Here is a 20,142-nt window from a genome sequence, read left to right on the forward strand (position 1 = left end):
ACTTGCTATTTAAACCTTACTGTGCTACTTACATGGCTTTCCTTGGAAAAAAGATGGAGTCAAGAAGACCCACAAGAATTTCAAACTTTAGTGAGACTATGGTTCTCTTTTTAAATCTGTTAAAACATTACATCTTTCTTGCCACTGCTGTTCCTAAAGTATAGGCCCCTGCTGATCAGGAAATGTCTTCACACAACAAAGCTAATGCAACTGATTCAAGTTCTAGAAAGAAATTTATGCATTTCATCCTCCTTTCTTCTCATTCTTTAACCAATACAGAGTAGAAATTTGGTCAAAAGAAAACCAGGTTAAATCACAGGCCTTGTATCTTATCTAGCACTGCAATTTGGGAGACATACTGAAATGGTTTGAAGTGCTCTTGACTGATACAGATCAAGACAAAATTTATCCCTAAAAAGTATCTTTACATTTTTAAGACTGGGCTAAAATACATCTTAAAAGAATAGCTTGGAGAGAGGCAAGGGAAGACCATAAAACACTTTAAATGGTATTTCCTTAAGAAACTTCTACCATTACATGTTTTACTCTTGATAATAAGCATTTATTAAATAATATCTAGAAAATAAGAAAAAAAAATAAGACTGCAAATACCACAGGTCTATAGGCATCCTAAAAGTGCCAGTATTAAACCATACACATTATAATTGCATTGTAAACTTAATGATTTTAAAAATTTTCCTTAGAAGCTAAATTCTTCCTTAATCTGGGTTAAAAAAAAAAAAAAAGATGAAAGAAACTCCTTAGATTTTAATTTTCACTCATTGAACTCTTCCAGACAGAGGAGAAAAGGATTTTCTCATTGGAAAAAAAAAAAAAGAAAAAAAAAAACAGAAAAAGAAGTCTACTCTTAATATCCTTCCTGAGTTTCTGATTACTCAAGAGTTCCATTGATCTTTAACGGTTTGGGTTTGGCAAGCACCAGTGATAAAAGATTCAAATGCCCTTTAACTCTTCCAAAACCATTGAACTACCCAGGTTGGAAGGAACCTCAGAGTTCATCTAGCCCAGCCTCAGGCTCAACGCTGATTTCTCAACAATGCTTTCAAACCAGTAACAAGCTTAGCCATACAGAACCCTTATCTCAAGGATAATATCACAAAATATGGAGGGAGACATATGGCAATGCTGTTCACAGTTATTCAAATCATTTTTTTCTGTTAATTAATACAGTATACATATTACTGGGAGAAGGGAGAAAGAAAAGGAGAGACATGAGGAACTAAATTAGAAGAACTAGAACTTTGATAGTTTATTTCAAATTGAGCATTCTTTCCTGATTATCACCTGTGAACAGTTGAGAAAATAATGCATTTACATCTTTGTATTTAAACATTTATTTACATACAGAAATATAACAGTTACCATTCTTTTCCCAAGAGGAGGTCCAAAAATTCCTCTTCTCCTTTTGTCCAACTTGGACATAACAATATTCTGAGTCTGAGCTGCTGTAGTTTGTGCTGAGAAGTTAATGAGCAGTGGCCTGTAGACTTCTTTATTCAAATTTTTTAAAAGAAAATTCTGGTAAGATTATGAAGAAGAAGAAGTTAAACTAGAAATATAGATAAATTTTATAACACTTAGCAAATGGCAATCAAGACAGACATTTATGGATCATTTTTATTTCTTTTAAAATGCTACAGTAATTTATCTCTAAAAGAACTCTAATAATATTTCATCAGTAAACCAATATGCTTGAATAATTAAAAAACATATTAAACTTGCCAGAGAAAAATGTATGTCTCCAATAGAGACATTTTCACATTTTGAAAAAAATAAATTCTACCTAGTGTACTATATAAATTCAGTATGTTAATATTTTGCACACACAACACTTCATAGTACTAATTAGAGTTGACGCACATTGCCTGTACTAATCCACACCCGCATTTGCAAACGTATCCACCGGTCCAAACATTTATGCCTAGCTTTGAAGAGTTGTCAGGAATATTTCTTTTGGAGAGCACAGCAAGAGTATCTGAAGATAAGCTTTACCATGAAGCTTTTGGCAGTACATTGTAACGGGAACTACCTTCCAAAGTCCCTTACATCAGCTGCAATTTAATCTCTGGGGGAAATCTGGATCCAAGTCAGCATTTCAAGTATGACTGAAAAGGACTCACTTCTTACCCACGACCAAGTAAAATAAAACCACAGGGGAAGACACCCTTCCACCCTTCCAGCGGTTGCTACAGAGCATTACTGCATATAAAGTAATGTCTCTAAAGACTAGTCTAATCTCTGCCAACCACTGCCGAGACCATCACCATACAGTTTTCTCAGAAGAATGTTTGATCTCTATCCTTGAAGGAAAAATCTGAGCTGCTTCACAAAAATGTACAATGACAGCTTAAGGAAACTATAGAGCAATGTGACTTAATGGCCCTATTTCTTTTATCCTTTTTATCAGTTCTGAACTCTGAAGAAATATAATTTTCTTATATATCACCCCAGTAATGAACTGGGCAGTAGAAAGTAGTCATATTCTTCATTATCAACAAAGGTTTACTTATGCTTTATTATATTTCTGACATCAATACTCCAGGAACAGTCTCTTATGAACAGATCTTCCAGTCTTAGCATTTAATTTCTTCAAAAGTATTTCAGAAAAGTAACTTAAAACCAAAACTAAGTTTAGTCCTTAGTCAGTAACTTCACCATTAATTTTTATCACACAAAAAGAAGGAAAGTAACAGATTCAAGACCATAAAGTCAGATTTATTTTATCTGCTTACATAACTCCCAAGGTTTGCTCCCTCTGCAAAATAATTGCGTGTACCCAGGCTTCATGCTGACTGCACTGGAGCAACCAACAGAAGCAACATCCTCTACAAAACAACATATTGAAGGAAAAAAAGAACAAATAAAAGCACTTTCATGCTGCTGCTCAGAGGAATGACTTCTTCCTTCTCTCTTCTGAATTACTTTGAGACTCTCATTAGCTAAAAACACAATGGCTTTGCCATATCTCCACTCACATATGCCCTTTTTGCCTCAAAAGTACAGTTTCCCACAGATCTAGATGGAACCCAGTGAAAAATGCTGAATTTGGAAATCCTTGTAAGTGAACCTCAAAAGCATGAAGGTTCTACTGGCACAGTTCCATTGCCTGTCAAGGCTCTAATAGTCTCCCAGAAAGATGGATGGTATCAGCATTTAACCCATAGTATCTGTCAGATCTGTCTGAAGAATTAAAATTTATCTAAAAATGTGATCTAGACCATTAGAATAATTTTCTGTATTACCCATATTGTTATCTTAATAGCCCGATGACAAAATTAAAATGAACAAAGCATCACAGGGTGACTGAAGATGAAAAAAGGAAACACTCCATCCCAAAATAAGGACTCAATTATTTCAAAAATGTAGTAAAATCTGCTTTCACTTTCTGCTTTCACAGTCTGACTTGCTCCTTTAGACCGAAAACGTAATATTTGTACACATGGAAAGAATAAGTTGCCCATAATTTTATCTCCTAATATCCAACAATTAATCTCTCATTTTCCTTTTCTAGAAAAGTTATCGATTTGGTCCTCATTCTACCCCTTTCATAACTATGGCTAGTGTCAATATTAAAAGTACTTACAGTAATATAGGCACTTTTCCCAGTTCCTGTTGGTCCCACAAACACTGAAGGTTTCTGATGCACTGTCAACAATTCCATCAATGCCATGTATCGAACAGTATCCAGAGTTGGTACAATTATTTCATTAAACATCATATCTTGAGGTATAGGAGGAGTTGATTTGAGTGTCTCCACCCAGGGCTCCCAAATTCCTGCTCCCTATTTCAATTTATACGAAAGTCATATATTTATTATAAACTGGAAAAAACACCATAGAACCAATGGAAATAGAAAAATCTAAATTCTGTGACTTAACAGATGGGGTTATCAACCAATGTTCAGAAGGATTAAAAAATAATTTCATAGTTTGTTTCAGAATGCAATGCTATCAGTTTCAGAGTACTTCAAAACATAATGCCTGTGCAAAGCAGGCAACTACTGAATGACAAAGGCTTAATTTTACCTTGTGTTACCTGTACACATGCTTACACATATGTAATGGAAAAATACATATATTTATATATACATTATATATAGTATATAAATATGTAATAAAATAGGAAATTGCTGTATAAATTTAATCACTAAACCTAAAAAAGCATCATCAGCCTTTTCACAGGTTCTCATTCATAATAAATACCTCCAAACTATGGGAATTTGAGGGCAGGTTAATTTTCATGCTGAAGCTCCACAGCAAAGCTTTGTCTTTTAGATCCACCTACTACAGGAGCCTTAAAACAAGTCAAAACTCTCCAAGAGTAAATTAATATACAGAGATTTTTAAAATTCCTGAACAGCCTTGAAACAACTGTATGTTCTATCCTAGCCCAAAAACAATCCACCTTGAGATAAAAGTCACATGAAATTCCTAGAGGTTGATCTCCACTGAAGTCTTTCTTAGAGGGGGCATATTCCCACCTCTGAACACAAAAACTCCTTTTCAGGAACATGTTTTTATGGATTATGATGAGAAGACAGAAAGCCTTTACTGCTGATTGAAATCTCAGCCACTTTCCTTGGCAAGACGCAAGAATCACGCATGACCTGAAATCTAGACACAAGTAATTCTCACTGTACTGCAACAGGACTTCACAGGAATGACCAACTCAAAACCAAGGTACGTTTATTTTATCTTGGGAGTCTCCGGAGCACACCAGATCCAGTGTTTGAAGTTTTCATCTCCACTGGGAGAGATGCATTATGGATCCACATCTTAATCCCCCAAAAAAGAGCAGAGAAGAAGAGGCAGAGAGAGTTATGTAATGTAATGAGAGTATAATAATGAGTAATGAGAGAATTATGGCCTAAAGTATTTCAAGTGCTTCTTCCTCAACCTAAGAAAAAGGCTGAAACCCCAAATAAAATAAACTTGCAAGAAATCAAGAATATTTTTTTTTAAATAAAAACCAACTAAACACCCCTCCCCCCCCCCAACCGGTTAAGATTTGCTGCAAACTTGTTCTGCCACAGTAGCAGTTCTGGTAAGCAAAACGTCAGGCCATGGCACTGCAAGTCGCAGCCAGCACGCTAGACCATCACCAGCTCGCAAGGAGGGATGTCTGGCTATCCAGTGGTACACCCAGCAGGCAGCAGAACCAAATCTACAGTAACAATACACAACTTGTACCACACATAAACGATTACTTCAAAACGGCAGTTTTTTGCAGTCCTCACCTTTTTGACAAACCGATAATCATAAATTGTTCCTTCTGTTGGAAATGGGACTGTGAAAGCTTTTGAAGGCTGCTGATCAATATTCCTCAACAATCTGTATCGCTCCCTTGTCTCCTTGCTAATTGGTCCATTAAACATTTCTCGCACAACTCCATCAAACTTCAGTCTATCATCTTCTTTACAGCTAGCTCCTACAGACCATATCAGTGAAAACAAAAAAATACCCTAGAGTTGGAAAAAAACAAAATGTAATTTCAGTACCTGCATATTACCAAGTTCTCATTCACTGAAGTCAGAGATACTTGCCACAAATCACAGTGTAATTACATTGGACCAACTTGATTTTATGCATATAGTATGGACCATGCTGCTGGTAAAACAGAACACCATTATGCTTTCAGCATCTGCTCACCTCTGCTGGGCTGCAAAATGCCTGACCTGCTCAGCTCAAAGCCATTCATTTGAGAAAGTTCAAGCAGACTGCTTTTTATTCCAGAACAATTTAGATTATCTTTCTGTTATTCAAAGGCCTATCTCATACAGTGATAGCTATGTCTGTTAACAGCGCATTCCTTGAATTGTAATTGCTAGATAGCACTGATATAACTAGTAATAACCTCAGATATCAGAAACCGGAGCATCATACACAATATCAGCCGGTTTGTATAAAATGCATTAAATTTATATGAAGACATCAAACACATCAGACTCAATTATGTATCAGTGATAAAGAATGTAATAGTATTTTCCTTCATGGACATGACAAAATATGTATTCCAATTACAAAATACAGGTTTTATTGCCTGTGAAGTCCATTTCACTAAAGCTTGGTTTGGAATTCCCTGTTCTGTAGGTTAAACTGCCTACCTCAAGCCAAGAGAAAATATCATGGTCATTCATAGCTTTAACTTTGGCTTCATCAGCAAATTCATCCATCATGCAGTCCATCAAATTCATTAATGATCGAATTAAGTTTGTATCTGAAGTAGGAGACAGCTCCTGAGAAGAAAGAAATGCTCTGTTGCAGCTGTGTTTTACTCTGAAAAGAGATTTCTAGATGGTACAGGATTTTTCCCCCTCACTGTGAAGATTAAAAGAGGTGCAGGATAAATGTGTATAAAATACACTCAGAAGCAATTAAAACAATACACTGCTCACAGCCTTCACCTTAACAGCTGTTTCTACAAAGTTATAAATATAAATTAATACGGTCCAAACAAAACAATTTGTTCCTCTGTCACTTGGAAGTGAAACTAATTCATACACTTAGTGTCTCGGAAAAGTTCTTTATCCTACCTTCGTGTATTTCCTAATAAACTCAAGACAGAGTGGAACCATTCTGTCAAACAGGCCTATTATAAATTCTTTATGCACAGAGCTGATTCCTGAATGCATTGTGTTTATCCAAGACATCATTAATGGCCTCCAGCCTAACATATGGGGCTCCATATAGATCATACCACACCTTGAAACCTAAAAATAAAGAAACAAACAGGTGCAACTCATCTTACACAATCTCCAAAGTTTTTTCCTATCTACCAGAACTTAAAATAACATTCAGTGTTACAACATATAGTTCTTAGGATTATTAGAAGCTGGTATAAATGTACAGTGGGGTTCTGTGAGCCCTGAGACAGGGAGGTTTCCAACCCAGCTTTATTCCTTCAGCCAACAGACCTAATGTCAAAGACAGATCTTCCTCTTGAATAGAATTAATTCCCAACAGTAAGGTCTCAATAAAAAAAAAAAATAATACAGTGCCTTATTAAATATTAAAATCACTTAATTTTGAATTGTTTTATATACTTTTTTAAGTAAAAAGTCATTCCCAGTATGACTATACAGATAATTTCTTCTGTTACATTATTATCTGAATCTCTATTCATACTTAAGAGAAAAGTTTGGTATTCCATTAAGTGCCATCAGAAAAAACAGGCGTGATAGATATAGAGAGATGCCAGAAAACCAGTGATTGTTGTTTTTACCAGAATTTGTCTAGGAGATTAAAGATTTGCACATGAATAATTTTATTTTTCTTGTCAGATACTTGCAAGGGTTGGACTCTAAACAGTTACAGGGTCTTCCGTACATGCAATTTACATTACATTTGTATGTTTATGCAATTTGTCACATCATATTGTAAGATTATTAAAAACTTGAACAAGAAAACCAAGCTACAAGGTTCTTAATTTTAAACGTATATCAAAGAAATACAAAAAAAATTTACTATTTTCAGGTAAGTATATTTTTTAGAATTAGAATATATATCACAATAATCAAACACATTTTTAATCAGTCTTTCAGACAGGTACTTACAGTTGCAGGCGAAGCAACTTCTAAATCCATTGGTTCAAAAATAAGGCTCATTTGCTGTGACATTTTGATGATCTCTCCACTCATAAGGCACAACTTTTTATTATCGTCAAGCACAGTATTCATATTCTCAATCCATACTGCATCCACTGGTCCATCAAAAACCAGCCATTTTCTATCTGGAGTCTGGGTTGCATAAAATATTTTTAATCAAATATTAGTAATTTATTTTATTACATTTACTTTAAAGTAAGTATTTTAGATCTAAAGTTATTTTCCACAAAACGACAACTGAAAGCCCTCAGAGCACAGAGTTGTATTCACATGCAGTTTCTGAAATCACAATCTACATTCACAATTTAGTTCTATAACTTTAAAGCATATAAAACAATTAACTATAGAAAGGTTAATATCTTTGACTGGTTTCCTGCAGTAACACTTGCAATACAATACACTGCTCTGGTAAACTGCAACATAGTCCAATATTTTGACTTACCACACAGTGAGATTGTTAATACCAATTACTACTCATCAGTAACACCTACCACACTTACCATGGAAGTCAACAGAACTAACTAAAGGAATATGGCCTACCTAAATGCAGTATGTCTGGGGGTTTTTAACAATGTAAGCAAATTGTCATAGGTATTCATCACATTTCTTACAGGAAAACACAAAGCAGTTGTGCGGTTCTGCAAATATTATTACAGATGGTGAACTTTGCAGTGATCAACTTCAATATGCTATTAGTTTATTTAAGTTTATAGGGGCAAAGAGTCCCATACTGCAATCACTAGGAAAAAAAGTCAGGTATCTGTCAGACAGATACACCTTTTATTATATGCAGTGAAAATATTTCAGTGGATTTTAATGGAACGTCAGCCATAAGGCACACTCACTATTTTCTTTCAAAATAAACGTCAAAATGCCCACATACCTAAACAGCAAAGATCTGGGCCACAATCAATACAAAATAAGGAATGACAACATGGTAGAAAGATTAAATATTCATCTATTTATAACATACGCACACAAAAAAAGCCCATTTATCTTCACACAAGGAATTCTGAAACACAAAACTTAATTCACCAGCTTCCAGAAAGTACTTTGCACGGCACACACTACAATCAAGCCAAACTGCAGTCTCTGCATTCAAATGATTAAACACATGAATCCTACAATGGCTGCGCAAACAACATGGAATTAGAATTCAAAATTTATAATTTGAAAAGCCATTTCTCAAAATGCTCTAAGCCTGTTGAGCACTTACTGGCGAAGAAGCAAATTCTCTGAAGCTCACTGCTAGTACCCCATCTGACCATTCATGTGACACAGGATCAAACTGTCCATATAGCTGACCCATTGTTATGGATTTGGGATTTAAAACAGTTATCTGAACTTTGTTTTCTTCCATCAGCCCCTGAAGACACAAAAGTAACAGAATCTGTTAACACCAAACATGCAATTTATTATGCCATGTTTTATTTTGAATTTTACAGTTATAATTAAATCTTCATAAAAATTTCATCAGTTTACAGCAGGAAGGACATTACACGTTACACTTGAAAGATGGTTTACAAGTGTCTGAAGACAATTACTGAAAATTTATCATATGTAGTTGGAAAGTTAATTTTAATATGAACAGTGGCTTGATAAATGATTTTTTTTCTTTTGCTTTCTTTCTTTTTCTTTTCTTTTCAATGTTAGTGAACTGGACATTAGGTAGTCAATAAGGAGACCCAAGTTCTACTCTTATACTTAGAGGGATTTCAGCAATCCAAGCCCTTTTTTCTCTCTATGCCGTTCTTCCCATGTTTAAGGAATACATGTAACTGCCTTGGTAAATTTCTGAGATTGATGTTAAAACGACATTACAAAGTTGGTTTGGGTTTTTGATTGGGGTTTGGTTGTTGGGTTTTTTTTTTTAGTTAAAATATGTAAAAATATCTAATTTTGTTTTTTGATTAAAATTAAATCAATTCTTTTCTTCTCTCCACCTGACTACATATTGCACACTGCACACATCAGAGATGAGGTGGTGGAGAACCACTGTTCCACCGGAATGAAACAAGCAAAGGTGACAAACTGCACTCATTTGAACACCTACTTACTAAAGCCTTAAAATATAGGAATGTCTACCCCTGATTTAAGCAAAAAAAACCCTTTCTTCCAAAAGCAGCCCTCTTGTTTATGAATTTTAACTGAGAAACCAGGAGTTTGACATAATTTCATGCCTGTTCTGCCTGCTTTCCTCCCACAGACAGACATAATCTTTCTTTGTTTCCCGTCATGAAATGTAAAATGCAGGCATTGTAATATTTCAAAGAAGAAACAAGTATGTTTATAAAAAAGTATGATTACAACTTTGTTTTCTGATGGTTTGTATTGAATTATAATTCATTCTAACATACTTTTTTATTTCATACTGTGAATATTCACAGGGAAATGTAATACTTAAGGAAAGGGAAAATGGGTAACAACTTCTTGGAAAGAGTTGTAAGCTATCTGAACAGTGAACACATAAGTATGTCAAAAATCAACTTAAACCCAGAGTACAGCAACTTCATCACAGCTGCCCAGGCAAAAAGTGAAAACACTGCTGAAATAACAAAATTTTAGATTTAGAATCTTCAAGATTTGCATGTACAATTTTGTTCTGTATTATTTCTGTTAGCAGCTTCTTATTTCATTCATCACAGATATCTCCTTCTCACCTTAGCCACCACAATGCCCCCTAATAACAAAATTCACATATAGTCCCAATAGAGCTGCTAGAGCTCCCAGAACTAAACACTGATCAGTTCAGATCAATGAGATTTTCTTCAAAACAGTAAAACACCTCCAGCAAAAGCAATTATTATCATCAAAATGAAATTTTGTTGATTAGTTGGATAACTGTTCTTTTTTCGGGGGGGTGGAAGCTCCAAGAGCTGTGATGGCCATTAAATTAATCATTAGAGTTGATAGAGAAACTGAGCTAACAGGGAGAAAATAATCAGACAGAAGTTTCTTGTTCTACCATGTAACTTTTTCCTTAACAGACAGAAATGGGAAGGAGTGGACAAGGATTCACTGAATTACAAGGAAATGCAGAAAGTTACATACCGTTTTATTGGAATGACAGGCAGGAACAGAATTAGTCCTACATACCTAAAGCAAAAGCTTCACAATGTAACCTATAACATGGGAAGCAACTAGGCTTTTAATAAACGACCCTAAGAACGGAGTTCTGTTTGACAGCATCACAGCCCAGCCAGCCTAGTCTTCCTGATATCAGCACAAAAATACAAGGCGCCTGCCTAAAGATCACCATTAAGGAAATGAAACAATTTTGCTAAGGTGGTTGGTTGCATGTTTCCAGTCAGCCAGCCTGAAGAAATTCAGTGTCCTGAAGATCCCTTATTGCTTCATGGTTATCACTATTTTACTTTGGGGGTGCCGGGAGTTCACCAAGTAGGCCAGTCACCTCTCAAGCCTCAAATCCCAATCACTTCATTTCAGAAACAGCTACGAAAGTGCCTTGTATTGGGTTTACATTTCATCCTAGCAGATGAGACTGGACTAAATCTAGAGGTTCTCGGAGCACAGAATACTAAGGACAATAACTACGGTTAGATTATTCTGCAAAAGCCTCCACAGCCCAAGTTGCAGGATTCCAGAGTTCCCATGTAATATACTGATGGCTTGAATTTGAGCAAGACTTGGTATAGCTGTACTACTGGACCACTGGAATGTTCCACAGATGATAATTATTACCCACTTCTGTGTCAGGTGAGAAGTTACTTAGCTGAACAGATCTTGGATTTGTTTCAGGCCCAAAATTTGTCTGAAAAATTAAGTTACTGGGGTTTCAAAAATAATCAAAATTTAAGACTATTTATAAACTGAGTTTACATGGATTTATTATATTCAGATTTATTATATATCAGAAAATTTCAAAACTTTGTGTAAGTTTATGAAGCAAATCTATTGTTTGGTGTAGTTTGAAATGGCATAATGTCAGTTAAAAGTGTTCAACCGCTTTCCTAAGTTGGAAATCTGGTATAAAGCTTTCACAAGGAACAGTTTATCATAAAATTTCAAGTAGCTAATTCATTCCTTGTCCAATCCAATGAAAGAGTTTAAAGAAAACACCCTGTATAGAAACACATGAAAAGTATGAAATGCATACATCTAAAACTGGGTCAGCCTATCTTACCTAACTTTGGAAGTACAGCTTCTCAATCAAATCCTTTAGCTTTTCCTTACACTTTTAAGTTCCCTAAAGTAAATTCTGTATTCACTATAAATACTGTAATATTTATAAAATTTTTTTGAATATAGTTTTCACCAGAAATATTTTATAAAAATGTTTAGATACCTTCTCGCATATGTCTCCCAATGCTCCTGCCAGAACTCGATAGGCAGATGTTTTTCCCCCAAAAGGCTCTCCAACTATCATAAAGCCATGACGCACAATCATCATCTCGTATATCTGCAGGATCTTTGTTGTAAAGAACTCGGTCATTTGCAAATTCATAGCATCACAGTTTGTTTTGATGGCTTCCAATAGGTCACTGTAGTCTGGTTTTGGTAGCTTCACACCAGGAAACAAATCAGAAGTAATAGCCTAACCAAACAATAAATTGGAAAGTACACTTACTTTCACAGTAATTTGGTTTGAAACTCATGCAATCAACCCTTTGTTAACACTAGGCAGACTAATACCTATTTTGATTAAAATAAAGTAATTGTGAATTTCATGTCACCCTTGTCTGAGCCAAAATGCTGACTTTGTAAATTGTTATTGGTATTTATTGTATGTATCTTTTTCCTGTTTACCTGGGCACATAAAGAAACAATTTACTATCTAAGCATACTGTATTATTTCCTAATAAACATTAGCTTTCATTAAACTACTTTATAAAACTTGCAGTTATAAAGGACAGAAAGCATTTACCTTTTTTCCTCAATAACTGAAAAGTAAATAACTGAAATCTACATTGAAAAGCAAAGATCCTGCAGTTTTGCTTACAACAAAACAAGAAAGATAGAGAATAAATTGAAGACATAAGTGAGAAAAAGAATCTCTGGGCTATCATTTCAATGAGGATCTCATTATTTTGAATTTTCCCTGTTATTATTTATGTTGGTTTCCTTCCACTGCGTGCCTTGGTTTCCTTTTAGCACTGCTAGTTTCCACTGCTAACATGTTAATGAACATACCGCATCCTGACCTTAAAAGTGTTTGTTTTCTTATAGCATATGAAAATAAACGCTTAACAGTCTGTGGTACCAGGGGCATGTTTTACAATTGACTATGACAAAATCAGGGCTTTTCCAATGAAAATAATAATATTTCCAAAATAGAAATATCAAGCTGTGTTCCGGGTGAGCAGCTTTTCTTATCTGAAACACATTCGATGTAAAATTTCCATTGGTTATTCATCTCCTGCACTCTTTGGTCATGCTCCCTGTTAAAGAATTAAAGACTTATACACTTCTGCTAAAGTATGGTCTTTCTATGCCTACTAGATCTTATAACCAAGATCATTAGAGAAAAAAATTTCTATTAATCATTTCCTTCCTACAAAATGGATGACATAAATATGGGGAAATATAAGAATAACTTATTAAAAGAAACCATTTAGTATCACAGCATAAATTGTACTGCTGGGTGAGAGAGTGTCTTCTTCACAGCAGAGCAGAATCAGTATTATAAACAAACCTATTAATAGGGTTATGTTATATGAAACATATATTTATGATAGGCCCAATGCAATATACTACAGGATAGTATTAAAGGAACATCTTTTTTTAAGCATTAAAAAAAAAAAAAAAAAAATCAAGATCCAAAAATCTGGATGGACCATACATAATTTAAAATGAAGTGAAGCAGAGTTTTGAGCAAAACAAGACAGAGAAAGCATGCATCATTCGTATGATTCCATATAAACACACAAGTGTTACTGTGTATCTCAAGTCAGATGTACCTGACGGCACTGGAAATCTGAACAACAATGGCAAAACCACCGTAACTCAAATAAACGAGGGAAATGTTTGCCATTTCTTTCAAGCATGATATATAAATGGAGGGTAGAAATTTATATTTCTCATAATAAAAATGCGAATAATTCGTAAAATCATATTTAAAATTTTAATTTACATCACTACTGCTGAACTTAAATCTTTTTATAATTCTTTCTGTGTCTGGTAAGAATTTCAAACAAAGCTACTTTATTCCAGAACTAACAGAATTAGGCTATTACAATTCCCACATACTCTAGGTCTAACTTACTGCTGACCCTTAAATCTGTCCCCCAACGGGTAACTAATTACTGCAACATCATGGAGTCACGCTCACTTGTTGGTGTCTTCCTTCTAACATGCATCTGTTCTGCACTGACAGAATCATCTAATTCTAGTTATTAGCTTTACATTCCTTAGCCTTTTGCTGATACTTCCCAGTTTCAACTTCTAAAAGTTTTCCTACTTTTGGGATATACCAACAAGCAAAGTATTAGTATGTGCAGGCTATGTCATCTCTAAATCAGCATACATTTATTATTTTAGGCAAGTGAAAAACATATAGTATTACTTAATAAATGTAATTTCTGTACACTGAATTCTTAACATTGCTAATCTTCTTCTTAAAGACTGAAACTCAGACAAACAACTAGTGAAGGCGCTTCAATTTTCCCAGACAACTTCTCTAAATTTATCCCCATTATTTTAAAACTTAGGACAATATGCAACCTCCCTCCATGCTCATGACTTGCTTTCAGGAGCAAGTGTATAATTTAAGCAGAATTTTAATTAGAGTAACAGTGTCCACAGACATATGTCCAGTTTCTAATTCATTACATTTCACATAACTTTGGGCAAGGCAATTATCTTTTCTGTGCCTCAGATTTCTAAGGCTTTTTCTTAAAATTCCTAAAGGAAAAAGCTTCCATATTACTTTCATGCCCTCATGGATGTTTTCTTATAGAAATTATCTTTTTTTTTTTTTTCCCATTACAAAATTACACAAAAGTATTAAGCACCTTATACATGAAGGACGGTGTCTTCACAGTCTCCAGACATCTATATACACCAACCCAGACCCTTTCCTCTTTTCCTAACAGGACACAGAAAGCTCACAGCTACCAAAGAAGATGGCAAACTCTTCCTAATGGAGTTCACAGCTCCCATTTGTGTTAGGCATGTCTGCTTCAATCAGTGGTATATTTTAAACTGACTATCCTGCAGTAACAGATTAGAAATCCAATCCAAAAGGCACATATTACGACACTGACTGGCTGTGTTAGTGCATCCTGTACATCAGGGGAGCTAGTTACACAGCATTTTTCTCCATGCCAAGTTCAACTCAGGTCAAGAATGAATGCAACCCGCTTAGTTTGTTTACTGTTTTGCACATTATAAATGAAAATCCAAATCTTCTCTTATAAAGAGGAGAACTATTAGTACCTACCTATTTCATAAGAATACTTACCAGATACTCTGAAATCCTGGATACATGATATATAAATACAGTACGTTACCATTTCAAGCAGCAGACTTGGCAGAAACTTCCATTGGTCTAAACTACCAAAACCCAAATACTCACTGTATTTGCTAGGAAGGCATAGTTAAGACTAAGTTTTAAAATAATTAGAAGCTAGATTTAAAAAGTCTTTCGTCCATCCATGATAAACTTGTTATATAATATTTTTATCAACTCCTATTCTTAGCAAGCTCTTTACATTACTAAAAGTTTGTACGTTTTCTACCTCAAAAAGCGGTAAATCATGAGACAAGAATTTAGGCAGGTTGACATCTTTAATGGACCTAAGGAGCAAAATTTCTTCATCTTCCGAAGGATATTTCAGCTAAAAAAATAAAACAAAATAGTGTTAGTTCATGTTTATAGTTTCTAAAATTAGATGTTCAGTTTGCCTCTTTTTACTGAACATCTCCTGATGTGCATCTATGCAATTATTTTGGCAGGTTCAGGTCCACTGATGATAACACATGTTCTGCAGCAGGTTTCCATGGTCAGGCCAATTTCACTTTAGTTTATGCCCAGTGATGGCCGTTACTATAAATCTGGTGTAATATTTTCTCCAAAACCATTGACTTTTTGCTCTCTAGGATTAACCTTCTTAGGAAGAAAAATACATTTCCCCTACTTTGATGTAAAACTACTGCTTTCAGCAAAGTGGAAATTCTAAAAGCTTGCATACAGAGCTCTCTCAGGCTATAAAAAAACTCAAAATAAAAAAAAGTGCTTCTTTTGCCGCAATACATAGTTCAGTCACTGATTTTGAGTTTTGTAGAGTTTTTTAGAGTTTTTTGTAATAGGAGGATTGTAGGTTGGAAAAAAAAACTGGAAGAGAATTTATATTAGTCTGCTTAAATAAAAATAACTGAATTAATAAAACAACAGTTTAGTTTCCTAGCAAAATGTATGCATTCATCCACAATGCAAGTCAAAACAGAAGGCTACAGCCTTTTCCTTAAAAATAGAAAAGTGATGAAAGTCACATGGGGCAGATACTAGCTAGCGTGTTACTGGGAAGTGTTCACATACTATGACAAAGGCATCTGAACCTGATACGAAAGGCAGAGCAAAACAGTGGCCAACATGCCAACCAACTCAGTAAATCCGCATTTAACTAGAACTCTTGAAAGATAATCAGCACCCTTAAAAGGCATGTCGTTCAGTGACAGGTGGTGTGGGGAATGGCCTGGTAGCTCTGCCTCTTCCTGCCTTTCCTCAGCTTATGCCCCAACACACGCCCTTTGCATTTCCACAGGTACCACAGGACGAACTTTTAAACAGCTACTTGCCATCAGGTAGAATAGCGTACCTCCTGTTAGGAGAGAAACACGTTAGTAAGTTATTGGATGACAAAGAAAATTCAAAAAACCATTTACCTTCAGGTTGCCAGCCGCAGTGAGTACTGACTTCACAGCTCTCATTCCATAATCGTAATGGTGCTGAGAAGACAACTGTTCGGAACACAGACGATACGTAGCTACAATTTTTACAGACAGAGGTCGAGCAGCGACAAACCCACAAGAATACAGAACGATCTCTGCAATCATGGCATAATCTGGAACCATCATAGCTACTGTTCTAAAGAGAGCCTATTAAACATATACATGAAAAATGACATCAGAAAAAATTATACGACATTATTATGTATGACTTTCCCCTACAATTACATATATTTCATTAATACACTGACAGCTAATTAAATTTAACTGTCACAATTATGACTACAATATATTTAATAGCTTCCCATATATGCTTAGAAATAGACTTTTCATTGTGCCAATTCATGGCTGTAGGTTATCTTCACTCAAGATTAACAATCAAAACACATAAACCACCACGAGCTCTAGAACAAACAGGGGAGCGCTATAGCGCCATAAGTAAGTTGATGCTGTCAGGCTCCTATTAGACTTGTTCTACCAAACATGCATCAGAATACTTTCAAACAGAAAAAAAATTCGCTCCTTTTCATATTCTACCAGGAAATTTTTAAAATTACCCTCTTTCATCTACATAAGTAATATTTTTGAATCTTGTATTCATACTATGTGTGAGTAAACTTCCCAGACAGCTCTGAGAAGTATTTCAAAGACTGTACTTTTCTACGTTTTCATTAGTTTATCGAGGTATTTGCTCAGACTTCCTTTTCCCTCTATGGACACAGGACAAACACTTCTAAAGGGCTTTACATTAAAAACACAAGTCCCTTCAGATAAAACCAAAAGATCAGAAAACACAGAAATCAGTAAAACCCCACATTTTTATTCAATATTAAGATATTATTTGCTGCTTGTACACTATAAAGCATTCCTTTTAATTTTTGAACTTTCAGGTGCTTAGCCAAAGAACACAAAAAGGTGGGTTTTTTTAAACTTTCTATTTTTATCCTAAGAATTAGAACTTGAATCAAGCAACCACTTCCTAACGTTTTCAAAATTAGTTTATCCCTATTTTTCAGTCTGATCATCCTTCTTAATTTCTTTTTCCTCTGAGAGATGTATTTTACACTAATGTAATCAAAAACTGAAGGTAATTGATATTAAATATTCTTAATTTCTACACACGATAAAAAGTTGTTTCTTTTTTTACTTTCTGTATTAGCTATTAGAAGTAATAAAATTACAAGTGTTACAGTACCTTAAGATTATCAGGAAGCTCTGAACGCCCAGCGTAACCAGGATTCATGGTAATAAAGACAGCACATGTAGGGTTCAGTTTCAGTTCAGTTCCTTCAAATGCTATTAAATCAGATCCTGAATTAATGCCTATGGAGAAAAAAAAAAAAAAATTAATGTCATTGCTGGGCAGGTTTTGTTACATCTTTATTCTTTGTCATATGTAAGTGAAAGGCATGATAAAAATAAGAGATTACCTCTTTGGATAGTAAAAATCTGCTGAGCAACCACAGAGAGTACTTCCAAATCAATCCTATTGAATTCGTCAAAGCATGCCCATGCCCCACAAGATAATAAACCCTAGAAGAGACAGATGTATGACTAATAAATAGGTAAGTACTTATTCTGGACATGTACATCAAAACAATTCTTTAATAAGAAAAAGGTTTAATGGCAAAGAAAGGACTTATATCCATGATCCAGAGCACTAACTTTTAAACAAAATCACTCCAGACAGTATTTGTTTTAAAAAGAATTACAGAAATTTAAAAACTAACTTTGCTTGTAAAAAAACCCCAAACCAACCAAATCAAACAATTAAGACAAAAAACCTGTTCAAACTAGTCCAAAATTCTAATTCTTCTGTCATATGCAAGGTGCCTATCAAATTTTGCATGTTTTACCTTTATAGCCAGTATTTTACAACTGGATAAGGGGGAAGACTTCAGCACTAAACAAGTCTCCAAAAAACCTACTCTTCTTTTAATTCTATGCTAACAGAGTTCACAGTGACAAAAGGCCAAGTAAAGACTTCTGCACGGCTAAAATTAACTATTTTGGTTATGGCATCTTACAGCATACCACATTACCTAAGTGCAACTAAAGAGTAATTCTCTTTTCCTACAGTTCTGGTTAATCCACAGGTCTTTGCTGAGATATGCTCCCAAAATGCTACTGTACCATCTCTGCAGCACTGGCATCTCATACTCTGCTAAGAGTAAATCTAAAATTCCCACATAAACACAGAATTTGTCTTTCATCATTTAAATAAAAATTCTTAATTCAGTGTATTTTGGTGAACTTCTATCATTTTTAATTTTGAAGGCGAATCACATCATTACAGTGGCGCCACTGACTCGGAACGGAAGAACAACACCAGGGAGGAAAGCATACTCGCTCTCTTTTTGTACCATTCTAGGTTAAACCAGGACACTGGGCTGTAAGACACAGATGTCCATTCAGAATAGATTTTGGTAATACAGAGCTGTCTACTCAGGCTAATATCAAAATGAATATGCTTGTTCTGTATAATATAATGACACCACCTTATTTAGAGTTTAGACTTAACCTCAAGTCCTCTAAAATTTGCAATCAGCTATTAAAAATGCACTCACTGAAATGGCATCTATGATGCCTATTGAAAGCAAGTGAAATCATTACGGTGTATTTAATTTTCAAAGCACATAAAAACCATTTTGATATCTCAGTTGATTCTTACAGTAAGGCCTATCTGTACAATACTAGCATTACACCGCAGCCCAAAAGCAGAAAACAATTACATTTACAATACCTTAAGGCCACTTCCAATGTCAAAATAATTAAAGGGCTTTTATGTAATTTAAAATATAACCCTCAAGTTTTATCCACACCTTAAAAAATTTTCCTAATTCAAGGTAATCCAATCCATCTGAACAATTGAAAACCACACACTGTTTAGCTACAGCCTTTGCTAAATCTTTTGTAGTTTCTGTTTTTCCAGTTCCAGCAGGACCTTCAGGGGCACCTCCAAGATGTAGGTGTAGTGCACCAAACAGGGTTCTGGAAATAAAGCAACAGAAAAAAAAAAACCAACAGATCGCACACATTTTTATGCTATTTTTCCAGCTGCTCTAGCTTTTATCAGAAACATTTTTCTGTGATGGTGCAATTTACTAGCTTCTGGGCAGCTATAGTTTAAAAATATGTAGTAATGTACTATAAGTTCACAATAGAGAACTACTTTCCACTTTCTAAACCTAAATCCTCTTGCAATTTATCACTAATTATAGTGTCACAAAAGATTAATTTTATCACAAATTTAAATTAAAATATTCATACAGGACCAATTCTGTTCCACCAAAAGAAATGTGTCCTATTCTAATTATGCCTATTAGAACACAAAAATACAATTCTGGAGCCATCTGTTCTCAGGACTAATTAAAATACCTCAACTAAATAAATTCTTGCTAATACAGTACATTCAGTAACTTGCAGTCTTACCTGTAGCATCTGTCTGTTAGTGGAGTAATAACCAACCTAGGGGTATTGCCGAGATATTCATATCCATACCTCAGTCCAGCATTGATCATCTTAGTTTGTAGATGCCCCTCCTAAGAAATGAGACATTAATTTTATAGATTAAACAATAATTTCAACGCCCCCACACACCCCCACAACTC

The 20,142-nt window shown here is 34.8% G+C and overlaps 1 protein-coding gene across 1 annotated transcript in view; it reads right to left on the reverse strand.

Annotated features, from left to right (window-relative positions):
- The window catches only part of DNAH7 (dynein axonemal heavy chain 7), a 111,913-nt gene that overhangs the window by 52,162 nt on the left and 39,609 nt on the right, over nucleotides 1-20,142 (reverse strand). Inside the window, exons 23-36 of the mRNA XM_040603717.1 lie at nucleotides 19,964-20,073; nucleotides 19,354-19,522; nucleotides 17,962-18,064; nucleotides 17,727-17,854; nucleotides 16,469-16,681; nucleotides 15,322-15,420; nucleotides 11,931-12,179; nucleotides 8,841-8,990; nucleotides 7,574-7,756; nucleotides 6,554-6,730; nucleotides 6,125-6,256; nucleotides 5,258-5,482; nucleotides 3,605-3,802; nucleotides 1,384-1,539 (exon numbers count right to left, since the gene is read on the reverse strand). Of these exons, the coding sequence (XP_040459651.1) occupies nucleotides 1,384-1,539; nucleotides 3,605-3,802; nucleotides 5,258-5,482; nucleotides 6,125-6,256; nucleotides 6,554-6,730; nucleotides 7,574-7,756; nucleotides 8,841-8,990; nucleotides 11,931-12,179; nucleotides 15,322-15,420; nucleotides 16,469-16,681; nucleotides 17,727-17,854; nucleotides 17,962-18,064; nucleotides 19,354-19,522; nucleotides 19,964-20,073 (2,292 nt within the window). The remainder of the gene's footprint in view (nucleotides 1-1,383; nucleotides 1,540-3,604; nucleotides 3,803-5,257; nucleotides 5,483-6,124; nucleotides 6,257-6,553; nucleotides 6,731-7,573; nucleotides 7,757-8,840; nucleotides 8,991-11,930; nucleotides 12,180-15,321; nucleotides 15,421-16,468; nucleotides 16,682-17,726; nucleotides 17,855-17,961; nucleotides 18,065-19,353; nucleotides 19,523-19,963; nucleotides 20,074-20,142) is intronic.

The sequence above is a fragment of the Falco naumanni genome, chromosome 8 (assembly GCF_017639655.2).
Source record: "Falco naumanni isolate bFalNau1 chromosome 8, bFalNau1.pat, whole genome shotgun sequence".
In the NCBI taxonomy this organism is placed as follows: Eukaryota; Metazoa; Chordata; class Aves; order Falconiformes; family Falconidae; genus Falco; species Falco naumanni.